The following is a 19,192-nucleotide window of genomic DNA, read 5'->3' as shown; positions in this document are numbered from 1 at the left end:
TCCATCTGTATACACAGAATAGAGCATTCTTTATGTGATCACATATTCATCTCACTCTCCACTATAGGAGTTAAGGGAGTTTTGTTGATATGCTCCTGGAATTCCTACACAAAATGGCAGTGCTCATGCCACTAGTTTTCATTCCTCCTTCTTTCTTCAAGATTAACTTAACCAATGTAGTAGAGTTATTTTCAGAGGCACCAAGTCAGAGAATCATTTCACACAGCTTTTCATGCTGTGAGATGGGGCATTTGGGTTTGAATATGAATTTGATAACCAGAACTGGGAATTCCACCAACAAATGCTAGTGAGGTGCAGCTGTGCTGCTGCACTTCAAATCCTTTTTTCCTCCCTGCTACGTTCCTGCCTGCTTCAGTGATTCAAATACAGTTCATACTGCTCTAATGAATTACTTGTTGTATGTCAATGTTTGCTTATGTATCTCTTTAAAAAGAGGATTATTATTATTATTATTTTTACGTATTTTTCCCTTTATATCATTCTCTTCAGCCCTTATGGAAGATCTGGGTTTTGTTTCATTTTCCTTCTCTCCCCTCTCTTCCCCTGTGGTTTACCACATCTGCTGACCTTTGAAGGGTTGTAACTTAGTCTTCAAATACTGTGATGTTCCTCCAATGTGATTAGTCCCTCCAGTTTTAAGGACTCTTCCTGTGATCTCACTTAGGATTCCTATTAAGTCCTCCTCATTTTGCGTCCCTTCTACCTTGCAATTTTCTCTGTTAAAACTGTTCTTGCTAAAGTTTTTAAGTACAGGGCAGTGACTGGACAGACCCTTTCAATGCCCTAAAGCACACTGCTCCTGAAGGCTTCTTGTCCTTTGGCTACACTGACTCCAGGTCTCCCGGGTTTCTTTTTGCTCAAGACTCTTCTATAGCACCCTCCTTGATGATTTCTCTTCCTTTCTAGCTTTTTTTTTTTTGAGGAATCTCAGTAAATTCTGACTGGTATCTTCTCTCAGCTTCTTTTTGCTGTGGTCACAAATGGAAATTGTTGACAAGTTGCTGACATATCCTTGTAGTTAAAAAGCTTCTGTTAAAGTTGAAGCCAACAGGCAGCTGAACACCACATAGCCCTTTGCTCACTCCTCCTCCTCCCAATGGGATGGGAGAGAGAACTGGGGGGGGGAATACATAGAACTCATAGGTTGAGATTAAAAACTATTTACTAGGACAGAAAAGAAAGGAAGAAATAATATACAGAACAAGTAATGCCCAAAGCAAAACCACAGATTGATGCAGACATCATGCTACAGTAATGAATTTTGCCAAATTAAATGTAATTTCTTTCTATAATGGTTATTTCTTGTAAAAGCTCTTGTTGGCTCAATTTGTACAGTAATATAATAATTAATATAGGCCAAGAACTCAGATTTTCAGGAGACTTGGCTAGAAGTAAGGTCAGCTTTCTTTCTATTTCCACATCTTGTCTTTTTCACCACCTGGTCAAATTACATCGTACTTGCATTTCCTGCTTTATTATCAACTTCAGCCATTTTCAAGCACACTGGCTTTGCTTTTAACTTCGTCTGACCACAGCTTTCAATTTAACTTTGATATCTGCCCCATAGTTATCCATTGAAAATGTATTTTTTCATGCTGTTAAGCAACTTAGTTTTTCCTTGGCTTTACTTTTCTTACCGAAGGTATTATTAAGAGTTTTTCTGTGTTAGAGCTGCAGCCTGTATAGGTGGCGAGGCCAGAACGCCGAGCGTGCTTGCTAATATGAGATGTTACCATGAAAATGCCTTACTATGTTTTACAGAAACAGAAGGGAAATACTAAAGATAGGTAAAAGCAATAACACAGCAGAAAGCAAATTGGAGCTTCAGTCAAGCAGAGCTTGGCATGCTGCAAACAAAACGTTGCAAGTCTAGTTTCAGTAGTGTCTATTTTATCTTGTAGTCAAAAGACTTTGTTCAGACAGAGGTAGAACATTTTAGTGAAGCAGTTGCCAACGTGGTGTCCAGGTACAACAAAGAGAACAATTGCAAGGTTAGAAAAAGGAACCTGTGGGCAAAGACTGCAGGAAGTGGTTGCATTTTGTTAAGAACATAGAAGACTGATTAGAGTATGAAGTGTTTTGACGCATAGGAGATAGTGACAATCTAGCCTTTTTACCATGTGGAGGTGAGAGCAGGAAAAAGTGCTCAGCAGTCTTTTCCTTTCTCTAACATATAAAATGTCAGTTAATCACTGCAGGAGGCTAACCTAGACACGTTCCTTCCTTCAGTGAATGATAGGAAAAACAAAACAACAACAACAAAAAAACCAAAACAATCTAGTCCTGTTTTGGAAAAGAGCAGAATTATTTTAATTCTGGATTATTTTAATTCTGGATTCACCAGACACAGCTTGATTTGGTGTTGCTAAAAATGTTAGCGATAATGCCCCAAGGCTTATTCTGGTGCGATTGCCTCCAATGCACAAACCCTGTTGCAGCTTAGAAGGATGCAGCCAGTACACTGTGCCTCTCTTGTGCCTTCCTCTGCCTTTCAAATAGGCAATTTTGCACCGTGGATTCCTCAGCGTGTTAATACGGGGGTATCACTGCTGTTACCTTCCTACAGTAGCTGGATCTGAGGAACAGGAACAGTATCACTCACAACAACAGGAAGGGCCTCCTCCACCAACAAGAAGCCCAGTGTGTGTTACGCAGGGTAAACTACCTAACTAGTGGTGCAAGAAATTTCTTCACTTCCTAATAGGATCGTACTGTGATGGGTGAAAATTTGAAATTGTTTCTGAAGTTTAGCAAATCTGGCTATGCAGCTACACACCAGTAAAGTACTCAATCCCACATTGTAACTCAGATGTGTAGTTGATGAGACAGGAGAAGAGACATCTCTTTCTCCTAAAAATCAGAAGTGTTTCTAAAGAGAAGTAGAACCAGTGCTGTTTTTGTAGGAAGGAATTGCTCCATCTGCCCCTCCAAAAGGGAATGGGTCTGCCCACGCCAGTCCAGTGTCACATCTGCCAGCCCAGTGTAGTATCTCAGTTGTCCTAGTATGTCTACTATAACATTTGGCCCTCGTAGATGCCCAAGTCCTGGCTCACAGAAAATTCTAGAGATTATTTGGTTCAGTGGTTTTCAGACTTAAAAGCAAAGAAGATTGACCAGGGTATCATCAGTAGTAGTATCCAGAGTTGAATGTCCTTTTCATCAGTATTGTTGGTCTGATACTATATGAATTCAGTAACTGCCCAGGACCTTGAAATGGAAGGAAGTTGCATGTATTAGTGAACATGGGTAATTATGATTGTCTTTAATTACATTCAGTTGTTTATTACAAAATCTACTAGCCTTTGCTGTTCTTTCCAGTGTCTTTTATTTATATAAGCTTCCCCCTATTCTGCCCTTTCTGCTGTCCTTGTTTCATTCTCTTCAAAAGCTTTTCCTGTTTGGAATACTAAATTATCACAGACTAACTCCTTTTTCCCTGTAAAGTGAATTTTCCCTTTTCAAATCTTCCTTTTTGGTATCCTCAAGCTCCCGTCTACTTGTCCCTCTTCTCTTTCTTTGTTTTGTTTTAGTTTTTCTGTTTTGGTTTTTTTTCTGTTTGCTTTGGTTTTGGTTGGTTGGTTGTCTTTTAGTACTCCAAGCATTACAGAAATGAAAAATAGCATTTTTTTCATTAATTTTATATTACTCCTTAGCTGTTATAGCACTACAATATTAGCCATTCCCTCAACTGCTATTCTATAATTACTTATCCTCTTGTGTCTCTTGAAATTGCTATGAGGTCCTTCTGATATATTCCCTTTCATCAAAGCCTGTATATAATCTCTCTTTTACGTCCCAGTTCCAATTCAGCATTTTTCACTTTTTTGAGATCCGTTGCTTCTTCCCTTTCATGTTTTTCAGGATCCTCCTTACAACTTTGTCACTTCTGTCCTTGTTCTGTTCCTCCAGTTTTTGTGGCTGCTCTTGCTGCTCCACACAGAATCTCCTCTCCATATCTTTTCTTCCTGCTGCTGGTGGGTTTTCCCCATCCAAACCCTGTTGTCTGCTTCCCCTTTCCTGATACCCTATTCTAAGAATAAAGTAACGTGTTTATTTCTGGCTCGGATTCTGTGACAGCTCTATTTGGAACTGTAACATTGTGAATTCTCCTTCTCTGATAGGACTTGTGGTGAACTGGTGACTTAAGAAACAAAACCATAACAGTCCTGTGAAGGCCACAGAACAAAAACTGTTTGGCAACACTCTTGTGAAAGTTGCAGACCAAAGACCTGTTGTGCCCAAGCACAATGGGAAAGTCAGAAGTTAGTCGTCTTGCTTAAGGTACAGCCCCAAGCACAACCATAATGCAAAAGGAGAAGCATGGCCAGTATGGCATTTGCACAGCACATAGGTCCAATTGGAAGGGACCATCACATCACCACCAGCTACTGGTGGTGTACACCCCACCACATCCTCAGCCACCACAGAAGGAGGAAGGCCCTCAGGGCATCACGAGATCTGCAGCGGTGGCTTGCTTTTCTTTCCTTTTTTCTCTCTCTCCTTCTCTTTTCTTTTTCCTTTCTCACTCACCAATCTTTTAATAACGGCATACTCTTTCTCGATCAACACCTCGACTTCATTCCATGTCTTAATTTGGAGGAATTGGGATCACTATAATGAACCACAGACCTCTTTGGCTTGCAGTATCTGTGTATGAGTCTTGGAGTCATCTCAAACCTCACCATAGCTTTGTGAGAGCTATTTTAAGGCTTCTGAGGAGCATCAGGGAAACAGAAAAGTTCTAACTTAAGCACCAATACCAATGCTTCATCTGCCTTTAGCAGAAAAAGGCAGGGCAAGGATGTACATGCTGATGTTATGTAAGATGGTCAGGTTGTGGACAGTGATCACTGTTCAAAGAAGGCCCCAGCCCCCATTTGTCTTCAAGCACTTTCTTCTTCTCACGCGTTTCTTATCAGCAAAGGAGCACCTGACCAACTGATCAGTGAGTAATATGTGGCTGCCACTTCCATTTAAATAGCCTTGTAGATGAAGACCTGCAAGACTGACTGATTTTATTGTATTCTGTTTCTGCACCTGGATAATGAGGTCTTTAGGGAAGAACATGTTACCAATTCTCTCCCAAAAGAGGAATCATTCCATTAGAATCATAAAATATCCTGAGCTGGAAGGAACTCCTGAGATTACTAAGTCCAGCTCTACACAAGATCACCCAAAATTCAATCCTTATTTCTTCCTTGCACTCTGGCAACTTGAAGCAGTGCCCACTGCCCTGGGCAGCCTGTTCCAGAGCTTGTCCACCCTCTGGTGCAGACCCTGTCCCTAACCCCCAGCTGCCCCTCCCCTGACACAGCTCCATGCCGTTCCCTTAGGCCCTGTTGCCATTACAGAGAGCAGAGCTCAGCGCGGTCCCTCCGCTTCCTATGAGGAGCTGCAGCCACCATGAGGCCTCCCCTCAGCCTACTCTCCTCTGCACTGGACAAGCCCAGCAACATCATCTATGCCTCATATGTCTTGCCCTTTAGACTGTTCACAGTTTCCATAGTCCTCCTTTGGATATTCTATATTAGTTTTATTTATTTATTTTGTTACTTGTTAGCTTTCCTATCACTGCAGAGGAGAGAAAGAATGTGCCTGAAGCTGCGCAGCGTTAAGCAGCTGCTGCTGTTCCTTTTCACAGCTGGAATTCTGGGTCACCCACTTCACAGTGCCTCATGAAAATTTTACATTCATGAGATGTATAGAAAACTATACATACAGTCATATTACTCACCACCACCCCTTATCACACCTGATTTGTTATCACACCTCACTTGCACAAAAGGAAGAAAACTGGAATTTTGCTAGCGGCATGCTGTAACTCTGCCATCTCCTAGCTGCTGAGTACTTGTACTCACAAGTTTCCTGGAACTTTTGTTAAACGGAGGATCTGTAAAAAAGATGAGAGAAAATAGCAAACCGTCACTTAACGGTATCACTGTTGAGGATCCTGAGCAAGGTGGATCCCAGAACCGTACAACAAAAGTGCAATGCCACTAGCACTGATGGTGTAAGCAACTGTCATGGTGCAGTGGGATCATTGCTGTGGAGCAAGGAGGTCACCAGCACTGCTTGGTGACAGAGAAATGGTGATGCATTATGAGAACTTCAGAGTTGTCCTCAGGTTACAAAGCTGGGAAGTGTACGTGCAAACAGTGATCTTTGAAATCAAGAAGACCCCTGCCAGTTCCAGCTCTTGTGGACCTGGACTGTTTTGACTTTGAAAGCAGACTGTATTGCAGCAGTCCCTGATCCTTTTCCTCAGCTTTGAAGACTGTCTCTCCTGCTGTCTCTGTCCCTTCCCCCTTCTCTGGAAACTTAAACCCACTCTATCTGCATCATCAGTGCTTATTTTCTTTTCAGTCTCACCTTCTGAATCACAGCTACTCCTATATTTTTAGAACCTCCATCAGTTTCCATTCCTTCACTAATACTGCCCAGCCTGATTTTATATGTCTTGCTTCTCCAGGTCTGTTTGCTCTCCACCCTTCCCCAGTCCTTGCCTTCCAGTGAGGAAAGCATTAAATGCCTGTGAGAGCATCTCCTATAGAGCTGGGCAGCATTTCCTCCATCGGGGAGCAGCATTTCTCCACACGGCTGTATCCTGCCCACACTGAACTGACAGCAGTTTCCTAGGGGTACCAAAAGGCACTGTCTGACCGTCATCTCCTTCCTACTGTGTTTTCCAAATCATGACATAGACATAGCAGAACTTCTCAATATAATCATTATACTTTAAAAATGAGGAGACAGCAGAGAGAACGCCTCTTGAAAAATCTATTTCTCAAATATTGCTGACCAACTTTCACTGAAACTTGGAAAATCCATTAAACGATAAGAATAGCAACAGCAACCAACAGTTGTGCTAAAAGGTGAAGTTCAGCAAGGCTTTGAGCAACTTCAAATGCGGAAGTTAACTTTAGAATGTAACTGTGCTTAGGTGTCTGCTAAACTATTGCATAGCTTAGAAATGTCATACACAAACCAAATGCTAGCTCTGTCATACAATGCACCAGAAGAGTCTTCTCTTCTGATGTGGACTGTTAACAGTGCAGACAAATCATTTCCCATTTCCCACCCTGCCCTCACTGTGCTCATCAGCATTAAGCTAGTGACTAACTGCACTACAGACAGACCAATAACAGCAACGTCAACCCATGACCATGACCATACTTCGCACCTCCAGTTTCACTTCTTAACAGCTGCTTTTAGAATAAGTCTTTTAATGCTAGTCTTCTGGCTTTTTCTAGAATTGGTCTGAAAGACAAGAGACCTTGTTTCTATTCGTCCATGGAGTTTCCATTTTTTCATGGAAAGATATCAAGAAAAGCATGTGAAGATCTGCTGTGCAAGAAAGGAAAGAATGGTAGCTATTTAATACGGGAGAGTGAAACCGTGGCTGGAGCCTTGTGTCTGTGTGTTCTGTAAGTATTCTAATATTAAATTTCTTACAAGTTTTCAAAGAGATCCAAAACCAAAACTTCTCTAAAGTTAATAGTTCTTCCCTATTGTTAACAATGTGTCTGTAGATGTATTCAAGCAATGTTGGTTGCCTTAGGTTTCCTTTATAGTGAGCGGTGAGTGGGTAGCATTTGTAAAAACAATTCATACAACAGAGAATGGATGAACTGTTCTCTGCTGATGCTGTTGTCTCTCTGCAGACAATAGAGAGAGCCCAGAGGAAGTACCTCAGCCTGCCGAAACACAGTGAGAACCTCACTCAAAGTTGCTACCTCTGTTATAACAAGCACTACTGAGGCACTGAAAAGTCTCATAGTAGGATATAAAACATGTTCTTCTTCGTATGCATGCTGATTATCTGATGAAACATTAGCCTTGTGTTTCCCACAAAGTTTATCTGATGTAAGAAGATAAGCTGAGACAGAAAGGTGTCATATCCTACTCAAATACATGACAAGCCCATGAACAAGATGAGAATAGAAAACTGCATAGCTTAAAACAATTAAAATTGGATTATTTTCTTCTCCTCTGGGGAACAAAACTTTTTTCCTGTTCGTAATGTCTGTTTTACATCTTTCATATATAATCAATCTGTTCTTAAGGTGTTCAGAGTTTATGAACTAGGAACTAGTCCTTTTTGTGTGAACCTACAGAATTTTACACTTTCCTTGAGGGTGTGTTTGAGAGTGCCATGAAAAAAAAAATTAGCACAACATTTAATTAGCTCAGAAATATCAGGAAATATTTTTTATTAATAATCAAAATTTCACTGCTTTTGAAACAAATCAAAGGAGAAGGGAGAAAAAGGGAGGAGAAAATGGAGTACTGCTAGGTTGGTGAGTAGAAGAAAGGATCGTCTGGGAATGACAAAGATGGGTAAGAAGAAATGGCAGATGAGATACGAACAGAGACCTTGGGGAGGGAGCTGCAGGAACTTGCCTGCAGTGGGTATGGAAGGAGAAAGTGTATGAAGCAAAGAGATCAGGGAGGGAAATGGCATGCATAGTCTGTCTGAATGAACAAGTGGGGATCCTGGCACAGAGGAGGCCATACTAGTCCTTGATGTGGGAGGACAGCTGTTGTGATCTTACTCAGTAGAGGTAGATGAAAAAGCAAAAGGATGCTGTGTCTTTTGTGTGTGTAATGAATTTGAACTACTGAGGTAACAGACGGCATATCCACAGAGTACATCATAGGCAAAGGGTGTATATGACTTTAGTTTGTGCATTAATACATATAAAAGTTGAAATGCAAAGTAGCAGCAATAGCATAACACATACTGGCTTGCAGAGGTGAAAGTACAGGTTGCCTTCAGATAGCAAATGGGATGATGTGGAATATTGGCTCAGAACCTGAGAGACTAGCTGTCAGCGACAGACTAGAGAAAGAAAAGCTGCTTAAGGGGAATGCATTTGTCCTAAAATTGGAGACATCAATACAGAAATTCTCAGTGCTGTTTCAAGACAGCTTCTGGACTAGAACTGTACCTTAAGCATTGCTTAGCATGCAACATGGTTGATACAAAAGTAGTTCTCAGCTGATCCGTGGACAGAGACAGCAATCCACAGGCTACAGGCAACAACCAAGATTTGTAGTTGTCTCACTGACTGAAGGGGAGGATCTAAGAGTCAGAATGCTGGGACAAGCCCAAAAGCATCTCAACATTAATCACACACAGTGCACATCTCTTTCTCCATGGTAATCCTTCCATACTCATCCACAGCTGTCCCAGGTCTTGACAGTGCCTCAATCCAGATCTATTGCCCCTGCTGCTGTTCTCATTATTCAATATGTCAGCCTATTGAAATAAACTCGTCTCATGCTAGTTTTCTGCCTCTAGGTCTCCCTTGTCCTCACACCTGTTAGTTTGTTAATCTGAATCATAATATGCAGTTACTTATAAGCATTTAATAGTCGATTTGGAATCAACAGTTTTCATTGTAATGGCAGTTTCATGTTCACTTCATGTTAAAATAACTATAGCAGCCATGTAATATATGGACAACAACTTTTCAAATTTTGATTGACAGACAATGAATAAGTTTAGAAGCAATCCCTTTAGATTACTGTTTTTCACTAGTGTGTCTTATTTTTTCTTGCATATTATGTTTAAAGAATGAACACCAACTCTTATAAAAACCTCATAAGGCAGATACATGTGAATTCTTACAGGTACCTCACGAAGGAAAAAAAAAAACCAAAACAACATGTACTCCTGAGATGCAACTCTTTGAGTTAAAGTTAATCTTTTCTGAGTGGAAGTTAGAACTAGTCCCAGTCCACAGTAAATTCTTCACAGAGTGAAGTAGGCTCTTTGCGGAGCAAACATCCATTTACACGCAAGTCTCCATAACTAGGTTTTTGCCCTCTCATTCTCCCTCTCATCACAGCTCAATTCATTCAGCTGTAGCTGAAATCTTTCCAATGAACATGCATGCCAACTAAAATTACTTGTTTTCAGGGATTGTTTTTGTTGTTGTTGTTTTATTGTGGTTTATATCTCTCTGCAACTTTACTGCCTTTTTTGGTGACGATCATGATCTCTGGTTCACCTTCTGAACATCCGTCACTGCTGTATTTGATAAAGTTTTCATTTCTGTTGATAAAATGTGTCCAAAGCCACCAGTATCCTTAATGTTCTAACACTTGCATATTATTAAAATAATAATAATCAAAACTCTAGGAAATGCTAGAGAAGAATAATTTCCTTTATAACAATAATGTTGTCGTTTTGTGTCCTGGTGAGTGGAGGACATTTTCTACTGACATCTCTCCAAGAATTCAACATTCTTCTTGTAATACCACTGCAAGATAAAGTTTAGAGAGGTATTGCATTGGATGGCAAAGAAAACAGTTGAGAGAATGGGAAGTATATGGAGTCGAATTAATTATATAAAGGCCTGAGCTGGGTTTACTTTTAAGTTATTCGCAAACATTAGTTAGAGTAAACATATTTCAAAACATGAAAACTTCTCCCAATTTTTGAACTCTTGAATCCCGTTTGTTTTGCTTTTCTATCTCAGTCTCATACATCGTAATTCACAACCATGTGTCGATAACGCTATTGCAGATATTTCCAGTCCTGGCGTCTGTTAAAAATGTGGTTTCCCTTCCTTCCTCCATTGTTTTTTCTTTTAGCACTGTGTGTCAGAGACTTAGCTCACTGGTTTGTCCCTAATATCATATCTTCTCCTCTGGATAAGCTCATTGTTAAATGGCCAGTATCATATCTAGTCAAATCAAACACATTCGAGTTTGAAATAGTGATCGCATGTGGAACAGGTGGAGGCATAGATGGCACAGTGGGAAGATTACCTGTGGGCTCACACAAGGAAAGATGCTTACAGAAAAAGTATTCTACAACTTCTCAGTCTTGTGTACACCACAGCAAATTCCTCAGCTGTTCTCCTCAGAGGAATGCCAGTAGGTCTCATATGAAAAGTGAACTGCAGGTTTTCTTACAGAATCATTCCTTACTGCTACTTTGACTAATGTGATTTTCTTCTCTCTCTCTCCTCTCCTATCCTTCCCAACTTCCATAGTACAATAGAAGACATTCCTAAAGACAGCCTTTCAGAACATCACTTCACACCAATGTTCTTGTTTCTATACAACATGGTAATCTTGTGTCATATCCCAGGTAATTCTCTCTTGTTTTAAGGTGCAGATAAGTCTTTTGAAAGACGACATCTCCTATGTGGTTGATAGTTTGAAGCCAGTTCTTTTTCCCCTAGGGTATGGCTTCAGGGAAAGAAGGATACTTCACTTTCCCTGTAGCAATTTGGGTCTTCACAGTAGTTCCATTTTTGAAGGAGTGGTACATGATAATACTGTCATTCCAGCTTAAAAGGCTGTCTGATGGTAGGTCTAACCTTGCTGGAGTCTAAAAGACATCCAAGCTACAGCTCCCCTTTGTCTCGCTGCTGGTGGAGATACTGCAGTTATCAGTGGTGCATGAGTCTGCCCTTTGCATTTTATTCCATGTTGACATTTGCGCAAAGTGGTTTCTAACATGGTAAAGCAATTCTGCTGATGGTGAGCAAGAAATAGGCATCCTACAGAAGCAAGGACTCTTCTTTTACATGCACAGCAGCTTTCAGTGAGCTTTTAGGCTTTACTTTGTGCTTCACTGTCTATGAACAAGTAACAGCGACATCCAGCCCTTTCTGGATGTAACCAGAAGCATTTCATTACTCTGAATTACCAGATCTGTTTTATCGAAGCTGTAGTCATGTGAAACTCAACTCAACATAAAAAATGGACCTAAGAAGGAGGAATGCTCAGGCAGTTAGCTGATATGTGAACATGATTGCAAAAAAAAAAAACCAAGCAAGCAAACAAAACCAATACTTTAGTGTCATATTCATCTGTAGTAGTCTAAGCCCTTTCCTGTGGTCTGACAGTTGACACAAACTTAATGTATACAACAATGTTTTTCACAGCTTTGAAAAAGTCATCTACACTTACCGTATCTTCAGGGAATATGAAGGATGTTATAAAGTACAGGTAAGCAAATCTCATTTCATCTGTAAAGACCTCAAATTTTATTGAATTTTAAAAAATAATATACTTGAAAAGATTACCATATAAAATAGGAAGCCTTCTCCAAATGTAATGCCTCCTATTTTATTATGTTAGCCAGCACCATCAGAGGCAGATGTTGGTGGTACGGCAGTAAAGGTTAAACTTTCCCACCAAAATTCCATGACGTTTTGTTGCTATGCAACAGATAGCAGCAGAGGGGCAGTCTGGCAAACGGCATCTGAAATGGAAGTGCAAATGAAGCAAAGGCAGCCGTCTGGATATGATGTGTTTTCTGCATGCAGAAAAAAATTACACCCATTGACATTCACTGGTGTGTGCCAAACATCTATGGAGACCAAACAGTGGATGTGAGCACAGCACGGTGGTAGGTGGTGTGTTTTAGCAGCAGTGACAGCAACACAAAAGACAAGCCACATTCTAGATGGTTATGAACAGCTGCCACAGCACAAAATGAAGAGTGCCTCGACCAGCTCATCCAAACAAATGGGCAGGTTATGAACATGGAGCTGAATATCAGCTTCAGTGCATTGGAAATGATGGTGGCAACGTTGGCATATTGCAAAGTTTGCAGCAGGTGAGTCCCACAAGTGCTCACACAGGAATAGAAGGAACACTGTATGCAAGTTTGTAAGGACCTTTTGAACTAATATGAGGCTGAAGGTGACAGTTTTCTCAACCCCATCTTTACTGGTGATAAGATGTGGTGTCACCAGTATGAGCTACAGTCAAAATGGCAGTCCACAGAGTGGTGACGTGAATTCTCCATCAAAGAAAAAGTTCAAGACACAGCCCTCAGCAGGTATAGTGCTGTGCCTTGTCTTTTGGGATAGGAAAGGGGATCCTTCTGGATTGCCTGGAACCTGGACAAAACATCTACTCTGACTACTACATCACAATATTGACTAAGCTGACGGCTTGAATTTCCAGAGTCAGGCCAGAGAAGACAATCTTTCTCTTGCAATGCAGTAATGCCAGGTACCAGTTTGAAGACCATGAAGCACGCTGCCAATCTGGTCTGTACTGTCCTACCACACCCACTGTATAGTCCAGGTTTGGCACCTTCAGATTTCCATCTCTTCAGGTTGAGGAAAGCTGGACTGTGCAGGTAATATTTTCCGTTCAGGAATGCTGTAATAACAGTTGTGAAAAACTGGGTCACCACCGCTGCTGCACATTTTTATGAGCTCAGCACACTGGCTTTTGTTTATTGCTAATGAAAATGCATAGCTAATGGTGATGTCTATGTTGAAAAATAGTGTTTCACAGCTGAGAATTTGCTCAATCAAATAGTGTTATTGTCTTCTTTCGTATCTGTTGTACCATGAAAATAAATAGGAGGCATTAACTTTCAAAACAACTTACGCATTTCCAAGTTTCTTTTCTGCTATGTTTACTTTTTGACTTTCTGACATTATATTTGCATGTGAGCTTATCAGTAGATATTATCTTTGTAGAGATCCCTCATAACCTAAATGAGTCAGCTATTTGTTGGCCAGCTACTTCCTGCTTTGACCATTTCTTTTTTATATTGTTGAGGAAAAATCTATTGCTAATTAGGAACTTCTGTTCCTAATTAGCTTTTTCTATTTGGAAACTCTGCCATGGCACCTAGAATCTAGGGGTTCTGAATATCAAACTTCTTGATTTTAAAAGACCTGCTCATGAGAGTGAAGCTGCCATAATATCTATAATTCCATGCTTTTTTGTGGCACCAACAGTAATGACTTCAGATAATGCTGCTTGCTGCTGGAATATACATAAGAGCAGTCTGTGTCAATCAGATCCCTACCCAAAGAAATCTTCAATTTATAGGCAAGCCAAGAGGATGTTTTAAAAACTGGATCAACACGTGACTGGGAATAGGAATAGTCAACAGGACTTCCAACAATTAAGTAGCATTTAAACGGAATGAGGTCATCAAACTCACTTTACAAAGGACACACCATATGCTGGTCACACTTGCTTATTAGTGGTTTGGATTCAGTATTGAGAGATACAATTTGCCATGAAGAACTGAATGATTTGTTGACAAAAAAGTAATCTATTTTGGATTATAGCATCTCTTCTGGGTTTTGCTGTCACACTTATCAACAGACAATAAATCCTTTAAATCTTTTCAAACTTAATTTTCCTTGCAGGGCCTGGCCATGAATGTGAAAGAAGACTTCTGTTCTTCTAGTTTTTAAGTCAGATTATTTTGGTTTACTAAAATATACTGAAAAAAGTATATTGATGGTGATGGGAGGACTATTTTTTTCAAGGGCCAGCTCTAGCCATGAACCTTCTAGAGTGTAGTAGGCTGACCCTGACCAGCACCCCTACAACTGCTTGCTCATACCCTACACTTCCCAATGGGTTGTTAATGGAAAGAAAATAGGAAAAGCAAGACTGCAAAAACTCATAGATGAAGAAAAAAGGCAGGTGATACAATAGGTGATGTATGCCAGCAAAGCAAATAAGAAATTTAGTCACTACTTCCCATCAGCAGATAGATGTTTAGCCGCTTCCCAGAAAGCAGGGTCTCAGCACATGTAAATGATTACTTGCCATAATGCCTTGAGAAATGGGATATCTCTCTGGTCAGTTCAGGTGCGCTCTCCTGGCTGTGTACACTCAGCTTCTTGCACACCCCCAGTCTACTTACTGGGGGAGCAGAGTGGAAAAACAGCCTCAGTACTGTGCAAGCACTGCTCAGTGATAGCCAAAACGTTGTGTTATCAACAGTGTTTTAGTCATAAACTCAAAACACCCCACCATACAGGCTGCTATGAAAAAGTTAACTCCATCCCAGCCAAAACCAGTGCGTAGGGGCAGAGACATTCAATCTACAGTGAGTTGAAGTGAAGATAAAAAATGGGGGCAAAAAAAAAAAAAAAAGAAGAAAAAAAAAGAAAGAAAAAAAAGAAGAAGAAAAGAAAGAAAGAAAGAAAAAAGGAAATAACGTATCTCCAGATAGTGTTAAAGTGAAACAAAAGCCTCATTGACTTTTAATGACTAGTAGTGCAAGTGGGACCCTCGCTGTGATTAGAGCTTGTTAATATAGTTACTCTTTCACTACTGTCCTGAAGCTGACAGTGCTGCAAAAGTCTCCGTGCAAATTACATGGAGGCTGTGCTGCAGAAGCAGTTCAGTCCACATGTTAAAAGTCAGTTGTGAGGACTCTGTTCCTCTGTTTAGGAGTGTCATCCATGCTTGGCCTCAGCAGTTTCCTATTCTGGACACAAATTTGGACAAACCGGAGGCAAATAACAAACTCCTACCTAAAAGTGAAAGCTGGTGCTCATTTGGGCCCTCAGATGTGTTAGCTGCTTCTGCAGGTGTCCTTTCTCGGTCATTCTAATATGGCATAAAACATTTGGCTTCTGCTTGTCACATAGTTGTCCGAATCCAACATTTTAAATGGGAATTAGATATGTTCCCCATAAGCTTGTGTTCTAAGGCTGGAGGGAAGTCTGTAATGCTTTCACCCTACTGAACAATACTGTAGTGGATTGAGCCAAGCTTAAACTTTGTGATTTATTGTATTTAGCAATAAAGAAACAGCTACAGAAGTCATAATATCTATTAGACTATCTAGAAGCAGTGGTGGTGGATGGTTTCAGATCTTCAACCAAAAAAACTGTTATCAGTTTAAGTTTTGATTCCATAGCAATAATTTTAGAGCTTAAACCTGCAGAATACATACAGCAAATAGTTTGCTTATCCTCATCACCATTTTAATGCTGAGTATGAAACTTCTTCAGTAGTCTTGGTAGGGATCTATGTTTAAGTGGTTTACCAGGACAGCAACATCATAAAACCTTTTTAGTGATATAGACCAAGTTTGAAGGACACATGCAGGGAGAGAAACATTTGCCTGGGGACTATGATCTCCATGGCTTCCCAGAAGGCAGCAGCGTGTTCTGTTCTTTTGCAATGGAAGAGAAAAACACCTGGCTTGTGATGAAAAGTTAGATTTCATAACACTTGGACTGCAGTTGACTGAAATCCCTTTTTTCCCTTTTTTTCTGAACAGCTAAATATGATGTGAAACAATGTGAATTTTGTTTTAATTCCCTTCAGGAAATCCCAAAGGGAAGAACGGAGAATTAGTCAGACCTGCAGGGCCATGAGTGGGGTGGTTACAGACAGCAGCTATTGGAATGAAGGAGGTAACATTTGTTCTTTCTAGGATGGGAAGCCTGTGATCTGAAGCCAGGCAAGGAGCACTAAACAGCTTTCCCTTGGCTGCAGTGCACACAAGCAGAGATGGTGAAGGAGGTTATGCTTGGTACCATAACCACACCACCATACAGGTGTCTCTATTGTGTTTAGAATAGTATTCTGTCACCATACAGGCTTACAAAACATCTCTTGGTGAACAATAAGTTATGCACAGTTCTCCTCATTACAGATACATTATGGGAAATACAACTTCAAACAAACTTAGTTTTTCTTTCGTTACAGACTTCTGAAGGTGTTCCACAAAAGGTCTTCAAAACATTAAAGGATTTAATATATAACTATGAAAAGCCAAACCAAGGGCTAGTAACAAAGCTTCGCTACCCAGTCAAGAAAACAAGCTCCTCACGAAGAAGCCAGAGGTTCAAGACAGGAAATGATGACATTTACGATGGTGAGAAATTTAGTTTAGTCTCTGCCTTTTCATTTAAAAGCAAATGAAAAACAAAATATGATGGTTGGACTAGATGATCTTAGAGGTCTTTTCCAACCTTAATAATTCTGTAATTCTGTGATTCTATAACAATTGCATTGACAGGCGAATAATTGCTAAGTATCCTCTGAGACAACCTTGCATGGACAGAAATTTAAGATCCTTCCTTCTTTTTTATGTTCACTGGAAACTGCTTAGTTCTAGGTCACAGGTTACATACACTTATCTACCATAAATTAACAAAATAAAACTAAATAAGGGGTACAGATGGCAAAGCATGGCATTGCCCAAAACTCACTCCGTGAGTATCAGTGCTCTTAGACTACAGAAGGCTGAGAAACAGTTTTACACAATATGGTTCTGCCAAGCTGACAGGCCCTTATATTTCAGTGAGAGTTGAGGCTGTCCTTTACTTTGTTGTCCCGGTCAAAAGCTACTTCTATACCAAAAGCTAGCTTGTAGATTACTGTGATTTGTGTTAGAACATGACCTTTTTTAGTTAGTATGTTGAAAATAAGAAGTATGCAGCCTTACATAGCAACATGACAACATGCCATCTTGCTTAGAGGGGTCTTTCAGAAAAGCAATTAGCAATGACACAATCTGTTTTTTTCTTTATTTCTTTACAGAAATTGATGAAAGTGATTATGTTGATGTCTTATCTTGAATGATCTGCAATCTGAAGAATTGGAAAGACACCATTTTAGGCTGTGCCGCAGCACATCAACTGGAGAGAGTTAATAGTTGGACATTCAAAGCTATGTATCTATACCTCTAGAATTAGTGCCTTTTGTAGATTAACAGAACAACTGTATTTTGCCCATGTAGATCCAGCACAACTACTATGTATTTTTTGTGCATCATTAAGAGAATTAGTTTTTCTGGCACGTGGATAATCACATGGGGGAAAGGGTATGTGTACTTGTTTGCTTGTGTATGTGTATTTGTTGGATTTTTTTAGCAAACTTTCCAAGATGCCTACTGCTGAAATGTACAATCTGTTATTTTATAAATCTTATATCTAAAGACAGCTGTCAAGTAGATGGGGCCCGGCTCTTTTCAGTGGTGTCCAGCAATAGGACAAGGGACAATGGGCACAAACTGGAACACAGAGAGTTCCATATGAACATGAGGAAGAACTTTTTTACTTTGAGAGTGACAGAGCACTGGGACAGGCTGCCCAGAGAGGCAGGTTTCTTCTCAGGAGATATTCAAGACTTGTCTGGATGCTTATTTGTGCAACTGACTGTAGAGAACTGCTTTAGCAGGGGTTTGGACTCATGGGTATCCAATTTTTTGGCTTGCCCGGGCCACACTGAGTGAAGAGGAATTGTCTTGGGCCACATGTAAAATATATAATATAGTTAATTTATATAAGTAACCATATTTTTTTTTAATTAAAATATATAAAAAGTGGACAACATAATCATAAATCTAGTAGGTCAGACATACACAGACTAGACGATCTCAGACATCCTTACCAATCTCTACGATTCTGTGATTTTGTGCATCTGTTAGAAAGCATTGTGAATATAATAAATTAATGTTCATAAAGCAGTAGCTTATGGCAAAACTGATATATGTTGATAAAAAGTATACACAATAAAAATTACATTGTCATCATTTGATGCTTAAAACTTCTAAACTGAAAAACTGTACTACTGTCAGGGGAAAAAAAAAAAAAACGCTTATTTCATCAAAGCCCATACACTGGCATCTTCCCTGCTTGGGGAACAGGGTAGCTTGCCTGGTCCTGGCTTATTATGTGTGTCAGACTGCGGTATCACACAGCAGCTCGGAATTTAACTGCATGCCACACTACAGCTTTTAAGTCCTGAGTCTCCAAAGACTTCCATGAGAGACCTCAGGGAAACTAACGTCCGTCCTGACAAAAGAGCCTCACGAATTAGAACGACAGATCACACCCAGGCACCGCCCCTGCCACTCCGGAAGATGGCGGCGCTGCCTCCCGCCGTGCCCCGCGGGTAGGCGGGCGCTCCCGTTCAGTGGGCGCTGCCGTCAAAATGGCGGCGGCGGCGGGAAGTCCGAATGTGGTATGTCGTCCGCGTCTCTGAGGGAGCGTTTCGGGGCGTCATGGATGCTTCAGGTTGCATGAAGTCCCTGCTCCTGGCAGCCACGCAGTACCGGGCTGCTAAGACACCGTCCAACGCGGCGCTGGTCCAGCGCAGCCTGGAGGTGAGAGCGGAGCGGCTTAGTCGGAGCGACGGGTTGGCCGCGGTGTTCGTTCTTTAGTGCGTAAGTGTGTGAGCGGCTCCTCTCGGCACTTCTCAGTGCCCGGCCGCGGCTGGCTCCACCCCGTGGCGGTCGGTCTGCGCTCAGAACTGCCGTGGGCTCGGCCGGCTCAGCCTCGCAGCGGCCGCGGCCTCCCCCATCTCAGCGGGTGGAGACTGAGAAACTGCCTGTTGGGGTTGTCTCTTGCGGGGTGGGGGAGGAAGAAACAGCTTAGTTCTGTCCCTCGTGCTGTTACTTTGTACTTTATCTTAGTGTTTT

At 40.9% G+C, this 19,192-nt stretch overlaps 2 protein-coding genes across 10 annotated transcripts in view; both read left to right on the top strand.

Annotated features, from left to right (window-relative positions):
• The window catches only part of SH2D1B (SH2 domain containing 1B), a 45,756-nt gene extending 27,452 nt beyond the window's left edge, over window positions 1–18,304 (top strand). For 6 of the 8 annotated variants that reach the window (XM_025149334.3, XM_040698177.2, XM_046939994.1 and 3 more), the window contains 4 exons: window positions 7,272–7,445; window positions 11,925–11,988; window positions 16,474–16,642; window positions 17,311–18,304. In XM_025149334.3, the coding sequence (XP_025005102.1) occupies window positions 7,312–7,445; window positions 11,925–11,988; window positions 16,474–16,642; window positions 17,311–17,348 (405 nt within the window). In that variant the 5' untranslated portion in view covers window positions 7,272–7,311 and the 3' untranslated portion in view covers window positions 17,349–18,304. Of the gene's footprint in view, window positions 1–7,252; window positions 7,446–11,024; window positions 11,123–11,924; window positions 11,989–16,089; window positions 16,179–16,473; window positions 16,643–17,310 lie in introns of those variants that run through there. The other 2 variants (XM_025149335.3, NM_001278073.1) reach the window with 2 other exon arrangements.
• A 375-nt stretch (window positions 18,305–18,679) lies between these two features.
• KIAA1524 overlaps window positions 18,680–19,192 on the top strand; it is a 33,967-nt gene continuing 33,454 nt past the window's right edge. The window contains exon 1 of one of the 2 annotated variants that reach the window (NM_001030785.3): window positions 18,680–18,877. In NM_001030785.3, coding sequence (NP_001025956.2) covers window positions 18,731–18,877 — 147 coding nt within the window. In that variant the 5' untranslated portion in view covers window positions 18,680–18,730. Of the gene's footprint in view, window positions 18,938–19,192 lie in introns of both variants that reach the window. The other variant, XM_025149326.3, reaches the window with a different exon arrangement.

Source organism: Gallus gallus, chromosome 1 (assembly GCF_016699485.2).
Source record: "Gallus gallus isolate bGalGal1 chromosome 1, bGalGal1.mat.broiler.GRCg7b, whole genome shotgun sequence".
NCBI classification, from domain to species: Eukaryota; Metazoa; Chordata; class Aves; order Galliformes; family Phasianidae; genus Gallus; species Gallus gallus.
This window is presented reverse-complemented; position numbering and strand designations above follow the sequence as displayed.